This window comes from Syngnathus leptorhynchus, chromosome 6 (genome assembly GCF_054491065.1).
Source record: "Syngnathus leptorhynchus isolate UIUO chromosome 6, UIUO_Slep, whole genome shotgun sequence".
Taxonomy (NCBI): domain Eukaryota; kingdom Metazoa; phylum Chordata; class Actinopteri; order Syngnathiformes; family Syngnathidae; genus Syngnathus; species Syngnathus leptorhynchus.
Window position 1 is genome coordinate 3,067,766 of NC_141200.1, and position 12,129 is coordinate 3,079,894.

Below are 12,129 nucleotides of genomic sequence, written 5' to 3' on the forward strand. Positions count from 1 at the left end.
GTTCCTCCTATTTAAGTCTAAATTCACATTTTTTTTGTCAAGACTCTTTTTGTTAGAGGGATTTGACAGCCTGAAATGTTTTTTAGGGATGTGTGCAAGATATAATATCAAACGTCACCTTCCTCTGTAGGACTTATGAACTGGAGTTGCCCCTCACCGATCCCAAAAGCAAAGAAGACGACATGGGAATCATTTCGGTGGACGTGTGCCTCATGTTTCGTGACGCCACGATCAAACGAAACTGGGTGAATATTATTCATAACATAAAAAAAGTCTGCGTCATGATGGCCAGCAGAAAAAAAGTGTTGTGTTGACTCTTGTCCATGTTTTTCTTTGTACAGAGATGGTCGGCCAAAAAAACAAAGGTAAGATTTCCAATAAACACTAGGGGGCAGTATCTCACTGTGTTATAGTGCAACAAAGACCAAGGTGAATGCTCTGTGGACCTTTGTGGTCTAACCTTGATTTCAGCGCCACTGAGGTGGCCTTCATATGCTTATCATTTATCAGCAGGAAAAAACACAATGTGAGATTTTGATCCAAATAGTCAAACGGACCACACGTGTTGTCTTTAAAGGAGCTTTTCGACAAGTATTACAGGGCAGTAATTGCGTTTTTGTAGTCAACAAAGTTGCGTCGCCTCTCAAGTGGATTTCGACTCGCCGGCGCCGTAATTAGATTCGGCGCGAAACAGTCGTGCGGCTGTTCGGGCCCGACTCGCCCCGCATCGAGTGGGTTTATATTCACGCCGACGCGATCCCCCACATCTGCCACTGTTGCGTCTCTTGATGGTCCAGCAGACAATCTCAATTTGAAATGAGAATGACAAAGGAATGAAGCCATTTTGGTGCACCACAGATGGTTAAAGGTACTCAAAGGGAGACGGAAAATGTGCGATGGGACTCTGCACGCTTTTTCCGCCGCCTAAGTCATCGTGCTAATTTGACAATGTAACAATGCCAGCCCCGCCTCCATCGTCCCCACCTCCCTCATATCATTTTTGACAATATCTTTAACACCTATCCTGGAAGTGCTGAATCGCCAGCTTTTACAGCTCCCCCCCCCCTCTGTCTTTTGCGAAACGTGCTTTTTCCTCGTCGCCACCGCGGAGAAAACTCCATTTGCAAACGTGTAAGGGAGGCGCTGGCGGCAAAGGCGGCACGCTGCCAGAGCAACGTGCCTAAGATCGGCACGGTCGATAATTCCCAGGCAAAGTGGGCAATAACCCAGATGTTGGGGAGTAATATCGCAGCTGTGGACGGACAGCGGCCAAGCGGCGGCCAAATGGACCCGGGTCTGAGCTCGTTGCGCCGGTCCCCGTGCTGTCTCGCCATATGGAAGCCATCGCGCGGCCCTTTTTAGGACCAGGAATAGATTCTCTTCGGGGGCCACTTACAGTTAAGTGGAATTGTTTTATTGGCCGCCGAGTTAGAAACGTGGCCAAGATAAACACTTGGGACGGCTTGGCTGAGGCCTGTTTTCTATCGCCGTCCCACTCCCTCTGTTCTTTCTCCTTTTGAAGAGGGCTGATATTTATAGGGCCTCCGTGTTAATTCGGGTCCCCGAGATGAGCTTTGATCCCGGCCGGATTGGGTGGAGAAGCAGGTTGCGACCTCCGTAGCGGGGGCGGGAGGGGCCGGAGCCACACTCGTATGTTTCCAGCCCCAGAAGCCAAACAATCAAAGAGGTCTGAGCGAATGACGGTCCCGCTCTTTAATTACCGTGGGCCCGGCGCAACCTCTCCGCTGTTTGTGTTGTTTTTTTGTTTTTTTTTTTACAGCAGCGCGCTATCACCGAGCAGCCTCACGGGAACACTAACAGGGAAACGTATCAAGGCCGCTCCGTCTTACTCCCTCCTCGCCGTCCGCCGGGAAGAGTCCCTTTGCCGAGCTTGTCCTCAATTTCCGACATGTTGACTAATGCAAAGCGTTGGAGCGTATTTTATGTTAAAGGCGACATATCGCGTTTCTTTTTTCTCCCTCTCTATTTAAAACCCAGGTCCCTTAATAACACTTCTGTGACATGCTTTCAAGAAAATACCCAAAGGATGAAGAATTACAGAACGCTTTACACCCCATTTTTGAAGCGTCCTGTCTCATAAAATTGAGTGACACCTAACCCAAGGCGTCCTCGGGTCATGACATTACTGACATAATTTTTTTTTCCATTGGATTATTTGACAGCCTGCGCTTTCACCATTCTCTATCTATTCTTTATTAGTCTTTGAAAACACCCTGAGAGGCCAACTGATAATTCCAGATCCCTATCTAAATAGGAAAGTAGTACTGCTGGTCCTAGGAAATACGTCCAAGTGATACATCTGGACTAAGAGACAAGCTTTGAGCAGTATGTCAAGTTTAGCCTGGGTTGTTAGAGAGAGTCCATTTGTAAGCCATTTATTTGTTTTCAGGCAGAAGTGGTTGTTTATCAGTTATATAATAACATTTTTGCAACCGGATCTAATCGTGTGTACCTAATATTGTGAGCGCAGACTCTGTGAATTTCCAGGCTGTACCCACGTACGAAGCGAACACGCCGCAATGTGGGCCATACGTGCTGCATTTTTTGCATAATATGCTGATGAGCGAGAGCTGCGCGTGCTCGCCGTGCATCATTACTCACTGCCGCCTGCTGTCTCCGCTGCAGCGTGCCAAGTGTCCTGACTCCCAACACTCAGCCTGGAAGCCAGTGATGAGTGGGACTGTCACAGCCCGGGACATCTGGCTTGCTCGCTGTCGTCCCGCTCTCCTTTCCTCCTCCCCCCTCTCTTTTTGCCAGCCTCGCCTGTCAGAAAGGAGACGTGCTAATGTCCTCCAACATAGATGTGTTGCATAGTGTAAACCCTTGTCTTAGTTTTAAAACGCTCGGCGAAACATGACGAGGTGTCAGGCCGAGGCGGAAACGGGAGCGTGTGCAATTTGAAACCCTAAAGGTGGAATATCGTTTCCGGCCGGGACTCTCCTCAACTACCAATTTGTAACAATTTTAATGGATTTGTATGACGGCCCGGATTTAGTTAGCTTAAACCTTAAATAAACTGTGCAAATAGGTTTTTATTTAGCAGGTTGCTAAGGGAGGGGGAAAAAAAACATGAATGTCGGGAGTACTCTCAACAATACTCAACAAGCGTTGTGTGAAAAATCTTCTCACTGTTCTGCAGAAAGCTACACAGCACCCGAGCTCGGCCGACATGCAGAGAAGTCAGCCCAAGAGCCGCATGTGGACGGGGGCTCTCGCCATCACGCTTGTGGAGGGTCAGGATCTACCGCAATACGGCCAAGGCGACATTTATGTCCGCTTTCGACTGGGCGACCAGAAGTACAAGAGCAAGGTTAGACTTTCAGAAAGAAAAAAAAAAAAGTCTCCCCTGTTTCTCACGCTCTTTTTACTTTGTCTTTTCTTTTTGCGTGGAGGGCGAGGGGTTTTTCGTTTCGCTTGTGTGACTCACCTCCACCTTGGCTCACCGGGGCCGCGGCACAGGCGGCTCATTAGAGCGGGCCGGCCTGCCACTCAATCGCTGCTGCCGGGCTCCACTTTCATTTGCATACTCAGCACGCCTCCGTTCATCTACCTGGACTTGTTTTTCCCCCCCCTCGCGTCGGCACGGGCGAGTCTGCGGCGTCTTCGCTGCTGTCGTGTCATTTCCTTTGTAAACCTCTCAGCCGTCCCTCTCCGCTTGTTTGTTTGTTTGTCCAACAAAGCCCATTCTAATTGGGAGCTGTCGGCGTTTACAATCCCGCCGTGGCCACCGAAGCGTACCAACGCGCTGGCTTTCTCCATCGGTCGTCCCGCGTGATGACTTAATCCCGCCGTCACGCGGGCGCCGTGGAATTTGATAAGGCGCCGGATGTAAATGTCTGCGCGGACAATGACGAGTGTGTCTTTGTCGGCCTTCAGAACCTCTGCATTCAAGCCAATCCCCAGTGGAGAGAGCGCTTTGACTTCAATCAGTTTGCAGATAACCAGGCACCTCTGCAGGTGGAGGTGCACTTAAAGAGAGGCAGGAAGGGTGAGGAATCGTGGGGAATGTGAGTACTTCCTGCTGGGTCATGTTAATGTAGCTCAGCATAAGCCTTCACCTTCCCAGCGGAATCGTTTTGCGTGCCTGCAGGTTCGAGGTTGACCTGTCCAACCTGGTGTTTAACGAGAGGCAGCTCTACACGCAAATGCTGGATCCGGGAAAGGGCAGGCTGGTGTTTTTGGTCACCCTGCTGCCTTGCTGGGGAGTCTCGATCTCCGACATTGAGACGGCTCCTTTGGAGAAGCCTGACGAGAGAGACGCCGTGGTGGAGAAATTTGTAAGTGGTAGCACGTTTTTTGGGAAGAAGGTTCGTCTCCACTGTAATGCTGGGCCAAAGTCTGATATGACCTTTGTTTCCATGACAACATGGCAAAATACTTGTGGAATTTGCAGCACAGTCTGAATAAAAAAAATAAATAAATAAATATAAGTATAATAATAATTGGAGAAAATATAAACATTTACTTCCATAAGTGAAGATGGAAAATTCAAATGGGCTCACAACTTTATTTTGATGCTTTCACAGCAGTCACAATTGTAACAAAGCGCTGGACACGAATCACAAAACACTGATAATGATTTTAACACAATGGTAAATCACCTCCATTTGTTCCCCATTTCCAATTTTTTCCTGCAGAGCCTCCGCAACTCGTATAAATGCAAGGGCGAAATAGGTTTCCTCCAAGTCAAGGTTTTAAAAGCCAACGATCTCCCCGCTACAGACATCAATGGTAAGCGTTCGCCGCGCTACAATGATTTGATGTCATAATGATTTACTCGGCATTGCCGTTTGCAGGGAAAAGCAATCCCTTCTGTGTGATGGCACTGGGAAATAGCAAACTTCAAACACACACCATCTACAAAAGCCTCAATCCGGAGTGGAACACAGCAATCACATTGTAAGGAGGTCAATAGGGAATATTGGAATCCTTTTTCCATTCAAGTTTTATATGATGACATCTTGTCATGCTGCAGCCCGGTTAAGGACATTCATGATGTGGTGGAGCTGACCATCCTGGATGAAAACGGAGACAAAGCACCGGATTTTTTGGGCAAAGTTGCCATTCCGTTACTGTCTGTAAGTTTGTGGAAGCCACGACATTTCTGCCCTGTGTGTTTTTTCTCGCTTGAAGCAAACCATTTTGTATTTTCATTCGCGGCCGCAGCACTTCATTAACAAGCGTAATATGTGTTCAAAGGTGCAAAATGAGCAGCAGATTTGTCTGTACTTGAAGAAAGAGGATTTGAGCGGCCCGGCCAAAGGAACCATCACGCTTGTGTTAGAGGTTATTTACAATAAAGTAAGCAGAAAAATATTTTCAAAGATGCCTCGTGTAGTTTGGAATAGAAAAATAATCATTTCTTTTGTCGTCTGTTAGGTTCGAGCTGGTATTAAAAGTTTCCAACCAAAGGAAGAAAAGTTTACAGAAGAAAACGTAAAGTTCTCGAAAAAGGTATCACACTACTCGTTTGTTATGACAAAGCAAGAGTGTGCAAAGAAATGATTAATTTTGCTGATTGAGCATTTTCCTAAAACTCTATATTTATATTTTTTTCATATTTTTCATATTTAATATTTGTATTTATTTGTTGAACTGAGTGATTAATAAATTAGAATTAAATTACATTTTATATTAAAAAAATACAGATGTATTATTAAAGTTCACTCTTCCACACATTTTAACAATTTATTTTCTTTTTGTTTTTCCTCACTTACGAATCGCCTGACAATTCCTCAAATAAATTGTAAATGAAATTGTAAGTTAGTCCACTACTGTAATAAAACCTCACTACCTCAGTCCAGTGATACTAACCACTGTTATGTTTCAATTCCTCCCTGATCAGGTTCTCGCCCACAATATCTATCGAGTTCGCAAAATCAGCACAGCAGTTCTGTACACGTTACAGTACATCAACAGCTGTTTTCAGTGGGAGAACACGCAACGGAGCCTCATAGCCTTCCTGGTAAGTCATTACTCCACGTTAGTTAATGAAATGCCTTTCAGCCCGGAGGTGAGACGTGTTTGTCCTACTGGGGAGAATCGCTCAAGTCAAAACAATGTCCGCCTTCCTTCTGTTTTGGTCCCGCGTGTACGCCCTTTATCCTTCAATCAAACCCCGCGTGGCTCTCCTCCAATTCTGATGACTTTTAGAGTCCAACTTTGAGACGTTTGCGCATCTGACTTGTGAGCAAAGCCTCCCGACCCGAGGGACGCCGTGAGGAGGGGATCACGGGGGAGGATCACGTGGAGGCGTGACGGCCTGCCTCCGAGATGTGAACCGACGTTTTAAATGCCTCTGTTTAGCTGTTTTTAATGAGGCGACGTGATCTGAGGTCCTAAACTAAAATAATCTCGTATCGCCCCCCGCCAATCCCCCTCAGAGCGGCCCGCCGTAATGTCATGATTAAGAGCGCACACTTGTCAGGGTGAGGAGGCGGTCACAGACGGGGCGTGTTGCAAAGGGCTAGCCTTTGGCCACCTTTCCTTTCCGTCCGCGCCTTCTCAGGATGACACGCAACTCGTATCCTGTGAAAGCCCGAGGAGCGATTCGCCCTTAGGCTGTAAGCCTACGTAGCTCAGCCTCGCCTGGAATGGCAAGACAGGCAGGGCGACGCGTAGATACTTGGAAAGGTGGAGAACAATGCGGGCGATTGTATAAGAAGACGTGTGAGTGGGAGGCAGAATTGAGGAAAATGTTTGCCATGGGAGACGTGCGGGGCCGACAGGTGACGGCTCAGAGAGAAAGACCCGAGCGCCGGCGTACGGAATGTACGGAAGTTACGGGATTCACAACTTTAATAGGGTGCGAAACTTAACGGCGGAGTGGGATAACAAACAAAAAGAATGCACACAAATGGAGGAAGTTTGCTAACTGTTAGCTCATCTGCTAATGACCCTAATTCACTTTTTGAAAGTATGTCGGACTGTACCAAAACTATTTGCAACAAATGCACTAACACAGAGATTTTTCTATTTTGTTTAAAATAATAATATGTCAAATTAAATTTCTCCAAAATGCCCCAAATTCTGATTTGGCATACATTTATAACCGCCATCGCATTTCAATCTCAACAGATTTTTTTTTTTCCTTTTTAAATCGCCGATCATTCACACGCATCCGACAGAAAACGAGCACCTTAGCCGTAAAGGCTAACGAGCGGGCCTCGGTGTGCCGTGCCCCCGGCCGCTCGGAGGCCAGCCTCCGTACACCGACCCCCTCCTCCCAGTCATCATCTGCAATTAGATTCGTCTTTGGAGCCGTCTACCATGCAACACGCCGCCCGTGCGCTCTAATGAAAGCGGCTCCCGCTCCTATCTTTATATCTTTAGGCAGTGGTAATAAGGTAACTGATTCCGACATTGACAGATGGCCTCTGCTTGCCTCTGCCATGCGCATAATTATAGCACTAGCGTGTGCTTCTCAGGCTACGCCGGTAGGAAAAGCTGCAGTTTGCGCCGCAGCTTCAATATACATTACGATACATTATTTATCAAGCCGGGCGGAGCGGCGTGAGCCTTTTTACACCGCATACATCCTGTAATGCATTACCGCCGCCTCTGCTGGGACCACGGGGATGTTCCTCGCCTAGTGCTTTACCAGAAATACTTAGCTATTATATCACTCGGTCCCGCGGGCCAATTTTCTGACCTCGCCACGGCACGCAGCCGCCATTTTTATCCTGTTTATGGAGATGCGAGTGTGCATTATGAAGGATCTCATTGGCGTGCGCCGGCTATGAGGTATTCAAATTACTGCATGACGGATTATTCACGGTAGTCAAAAAGGAACATTTTCTCCCTTCAATCCTAATTTTAAAACCGTTTGGAAAATCAATGCGATGTGTACAACTGGCCAGCAGCACGGTGAAATTGTTGTTAGCTCGTCCGGCTCACATTGAAGAGTGCTCAGTTGGCGATGACTTACTTTCCTTGGTTGTATAAAAAAAATAAAAATAATAACTTTGTGATGGCATTGAAGTTTGGAAGTCGTCAAAAAGTTTGGTTGAGTTAGCTGCTGTTGCACAGCAGTGTTTTAAGTGTCTTGCTAATTAAGTAAAAAAAAATGTTAAGGTATCAAAAAAAGTTTGGGAATAACATTTTCACAATTGGATTCAAATACACTTCCCCCCTCCCAACCTTCTTCTTGTTTGTGCGACTGTAAAGAAGCTTTTCAAGAGTTTGACAACAGCGAGGCACTGTGACAGCTAAAAAAAAAAATCTTTAAAATAACCTTTTTTAGATGTTCTTTTGGCCCGCTAAGATGCAGAGCCAGTTGAATGCGCCATACATCCTACTAGAGAGGTCACCCAGAGTTCTTTACTGTATGTCAGTATGCGACCTTTAGATGGCGCTATAGCACCGCTGAAGATAGTGAGTGAGGGCCAGCTGACACTTTTTTTTTTTTTCCCTCTCCCCCTAGCAGAAGCCTTTTCTTGGGGAACAAGATGCTTTGTGAGCCGCGCAAAATACAAGTTGGAAGAGAAATCTTAAATTAGCACGTATTAGCCAGGCAAATTAATCGTCTTCAGAAGTTCAACTTTTGATGGCGAGTTAAAGAGAAAAGGGATCATTTGCACTTGAAAGCTGATTCGGAGCTTCTCTGTCATTAGAATCGCTTAAAGTATTTAAGGAGAATTAATATTTCAACGTGAGCGCTGCTTGGGAAACCTGTATATAGCTCGAGTGGGCTCTCTTTTTGACCCCCCCGACTGCCTTTTTTTTTTTTTGACAGCTTCTAAAATGCTGATTGGCTCACATCACACTTTGTAAAGATTTCATTTGATGAATGTTTGATGCGGCGCACTTGTAAATACACTTGGCGACCAACGGCGGGAAGTACGATTCCGTCGTCGCTGGGCTTAAATGGATTTTCAGGTTACTTGACTTGAGTATTGATTTTTCTGACAACTTTTTTTCTTTTCCTTCCGACATGACAGAAATAGAGAGGTAAAGACGTGATTGCCAAGTTAGCAAGCGCCGTTTTAAAGAAAAAAACAAGTGACATGCGAGGTTATCACTAACGTAAAAACGGGAATTGTACAGTATAGATAATTGACAGTCAAATTTTTACTTTGACGTTGAGGCAAGGGCCTGCCGGGGGTCTCGGGTGACCACCTATGCAGAACCCTTGGAAGCGGCGGCCATTACCCAGAACACCTCAGATCAAAGACGCAATCAGACTCACTGGTAATTGTTCTTGTCAACACCCGTCCCTGAAAAGTGGAGGCTTTGCCAGTCCAACGGCTCGGCTGTTAATCGTCACTTTGTTTCTGCTTTGCATCTGTTTTCTCTCTCTTTTGGTGTGTGTGTTTGTGTGTGTGTGTGTGTGTGTGTGTGTGTGTGTGTGTGTGTGTGCGGGGGTGAGGGGGACAAAAAATAAAAAGTTGGAGGCCTCAAAAGGAGAACCTCTTCGCTCCCATGGAGGTTATGCTCTCTAGCTCCCCCCCCGAGCTGTGAGAGTTTTCACAGCCTTTGCGGTGGGAACAAAAACGGTAACGGCCGTGACGTTAAAGTGTGTGCTGATTTTATAATTATTAAACAATCACGTCGCCAGCACTTGCCGATTTAAATAACCGAGGTCGAATACAACCTTGAAACACAGCCCCTTCAACTTTTCTGTTTTGTTAAATTATTCTAAAAGTATCGATCATTATAATAAATCCATTCATATTGATGTTCGATACAAACATGCTGAATGAAGTTATGGCAAAATTTTATATTGCGGGACGGAGCAATAAACTCGTTACACTGTACAGACAGTTATAAAAGTTGTTTGCAAATCTCATCAAAGTCTCTAACCAAAGTTTACATATCCAATTCATTTTAGAATTTAGCCTCTGCTTCTCTTACTTTTTTTTTTTTTTTCCCTTCAACTGTTCATTACAAGTCGCCTCTCACGGAAGACCACTCTGTGTTTAACCCCACGGCGTGTGTCGTATTTTAATGACTGACTCGCCACCTCAGCGGCCACAGCGGACATCTCGGCCCAGGCACTTGAGGCGCTGACCCCGCCTCCGCGCCCTGGTGTGTTAACGTATGTGTGAGTGGAGTTGACAGCGAGTCCATGCCATTCCCCCCCCACCTCCACCCTTTGGGTAAGAGGAAAAGGCTCACATGGCAGATCTGTCACCCAGGAGGTCGCTCAGTGTTAACGCACCCGACACGGATTAAACACTAGTGGCCAGCGCCCGAGTGCGGGGTCAGCACGGCGGCCGCTGACAGGCACTACGGGGCCCCCCTGCTGACCGGTTCGGCCCCCCTTTCGTGCTGGTGCTGCTGTGGCCCTGGCATGTGTCAGACAGGCGGGGAGGGGGGGGGGTGGGGGCGGCGTTGTGAAGTCCAGATCTGGCCCTTGGGAGCACATGCTAATGCTTTGCCTGTCGATGGAGAGACTGTGCAGACGTCCTCACGAGCATTTTCTTATCTCCTCCGCACAAGTCGAACAAATTGGTTTATTTTTAATTGCCCTGAAGTAAGTGACAATGACTGATCACTGCCATATTTTGTCCCCCCCCCCACTCCGTTAATCCTTTGAGTGTATACCTTTTTGCTTCAATACAGTCAGAGATAAGTTGAAAATGTTCCAGAGAAGAAATTTTACATCAGCAACGCAACATCACACACACAAAAAAAATAACGAAATCAGCAATGATGTAAGCAAGGTTAAAATAACCTTTTGGTTTTACTTGAAATAATGGCGGGCGAAATCATGATGAATGAAAATTTACGAACACTTTTCTGGCCGCAACAGCGATGAAGGGACACGACAAGTACAGCGAGTGCTCCCTGTGTAATTATATTTGGAATCGCACTCAAAGTGCAACTGACCTTTTCTTAAAAGGAAGTTTTCTCCCCGTCTTTTCATTCTCTTAGCAAGCAGCCTCGCAACTCTGTTTCCCTTCCTCCTCCTCCTCTTGCTCCTTCTCAGTCGATACGACTTGAGCTGAGCGTATGTGAAATATTTATTCAGAAATAATTTGCTCCGAGCACCGACGCTGCCCACACACACTCGCTCTGCGTGCCCCGAAGAGAAATCTTATCTGCGCTTCCTCCGCCTGCCTGCAGACATCCAGCAACCCCCCCCCCCCTCAAAAGCCTGTCCCCGCGCTGGCCCGATCTCAACACACATTACATGTCTCATTGCTCTGCGTTTACAGCCGCTCGAGAGCCCCGACGGTCTTCGGCAACCGGCCCTCGGTTTCGAGACCGGCGGACGTGTGCCATGCGCCTTTTGATTCATCTGACTTTTCTGACCATGTTAATTCATTTCACCGCAGAGACAAATTGATCCTTTCAACGCGACCGCCGTCAAAATTGCTGCATCTTCATTTTTGCGCTGGGACAGGAATTTAGACCAGCTAGAAGCCAGTCTAAGTTGCGGCGCAGATGTGATTTTGGTCCATTTGATGGAAAAAGGCAGACAGATTCTGAGTTCCACAGACGTGCCGTGGATTTCAATGTATTTCGTTTCTTAATACGCCTTAATAGCCTTTGAATTATTGTCGAACAAATTCATTGAACAAAAGCCCCTTTTGTTGATCTTTTAGCCGCCGTGCTCCATCCGTGGGTGGGACTGGAGCTGCCGTGCTTGCTCAGCTTTCAGTTGTTTTATTCACACTTTTAATCGTTGAGTGCTTTATTATTTGGTGCGGCCAAGCAAAGGGTAGGCACGGTACATTTAGTGGAATAATATTAATGGCGCAGTAAAACAACTCTGTCAGGATCTTCTTAACCCTGCTGGTAGATTTACTTGCCCAGGCTTGCCCTCCTTTCTCATCGCTTACAGGTGGCGATGAGAGTGCATCTCCATCATATCTACACTTAATACTCCGCTAAGTGCTAATTGCTTTATTAATACATTGTTTGTCTCCTCGCCCGGTCCCCCGCTTGGAATCATGCAGCTATTTTTCAGCGACTCGGTAGACTTGCTCCTGCTTGACTTATACGCTAACACTTGTTCAAATGCTAGTCATTTGTTAGCCCAGGTAGGCAAACTTTCATGCCGTATTAGAATTTTAATGCAGATTTAAAATAATAATCATTTTAAATGTTATTTTGATTTGAGTGTTTTTGTCATGTTTATTGTGCTGATAGCTCCTATTTAAA

General features: G+C 46.4%; 1 protein-coding gene across 7 annotated transcripts in view; it reads left to right on the forward strand.

Moving 5' to 3' along the window:
- The window catches only part of mctp2a (multiple C2 domains, transmembrane 2a), a 156,843-nt gene that overhangs the window by 5,811 nt on the left and 138,903 nt on the right, over window positions 1–12,129 (forward strand). For all 7 annotated transcript variants that reach the window (XM_085913666.1, XM_085913667.1, XM_085913660.1 and 4 more), the window contains 11 exons: window positions 131–245; window positions 342–365; window positions 3,161–3,331; window positions 3,898–4,028; window positions 4,112–4,298; window positions 4,659–4,752; window positions 4,818–4,920; window positions 4,997–5,099; window positions 5,221–5,322; window positions 5,401–5,475; window positions 5,867–5,986. In XM_085913666.1, the coding sequence (XP_085769792.1) occupies window positions 131–245; window positions 342–365; window positions 3,161–3,331; window positions 3,898–4,028; window positions 4,112–4,298; window positions 4,659–4,752; window positions 4,818–4,920; window positions 4,997–5,099; window positions 5,221–5,322; window positions 5,401–5,475; window positions 5,867–5,986 (1,225 nt within the window). The remainder of the gene's footprint in view (window positions 1–130; window positions 246–341; window positions 366–3,160; window positions 3,332–3,897; window positions 4,029–4,111; window positions 4,299–4,658; window positions 4,753–4,817; window positions 4,921–4,996; window positions 5,100–5,220; window positions 5,323–5,400; window positions 5,476–5,866; window positions 5,987–12,129) is intronic.